This window comes from Papilio polytes, unplaced genomic scaffold, assembly GCF_000836215.1.
Source record: "Papilio polytes unplaced genomic scaffold, Ppol_1.0 DF823890.1, whole genome shotgun sequence".
NCBI classification, from domain to species: Eukaryota; Metazoa; Arthropoda; class Insecta; order Lepidoptera; family Papilionidae; genus Papilio; species Papilio polytes.
In genome coordinates, this window is record NW_013525314.1 from 9,189 (window position 1) to 9,759 (window position 571).

Genomic DNA, 571 nt, shown 5'->3' on the forward strand with positions numbered 1-571 from the left:
CGAGACGGAATGTTGGGACCAGAGATACACCAGTAATGATATAGGGAAGAGAATGAGAAACGCGCACACCCCTAAGGCGCGGACGTGCCGATGTGTACTGGGATTGTGCGAAGCACTCAGAGACATCAGGATCGGATTTACTATATTATGCAAGAAATGCAGCAGCGCAGTGAACAACAAACAGAAGTTCCGACACAGTCTTATGAACCTTTTCTCAGGATTTAATGACGTTAATCCAGTCTGTAGTGCCAGTATGTAGAACAGTATTGCTGAGACGGTGCCGATACTTTTGTCTTCCTCTTCATCTGTTAGTAGAATCCATTGGAAGAAGTTACCGATGTAATGACAGAAGAAGGATATCACCGACGTCATTCCGAGCACGGCTGTTATCGTTTCGCATCCTGTCACCAGCAGAGATTTCGCCATAGAAGCGAGAGATTGGACAGCCAGGAGAGTTGGCACCTTAAGAGCCTCTTCGGTATCGTCGTCGTAGGTGTCCATAAGGAACCTAAACGCATGTTCGGCCACTCTTAATACCCAAAACACCCTCAACACGCACGGTACATTGAGT

At 47.1% G+C, this 571-nt stretch overlaps 1 protein-coding gene across 1 annotated transcript in view; it reads right to left on the reverse strand.

Moving 5' to 3' along the window:
* LOC106102928 (protein TRC8 homolog) overlaps window positions 1–571 on the reverse strand; it is a 12,979-nt gene that overhangs the window by 1,105 nt on the left and 11,303 nt on the right. Inside the window, exon 3 of the mRNA XM_013282547.1 lies at window positions 7–564. Within this exon, the coding sequence (XP_013138001.1) occupies window positions 7–564 (558 nt within the window). The remainder of the gene's footprint in view (window positions 1–6; window positions 565–571) is intronic.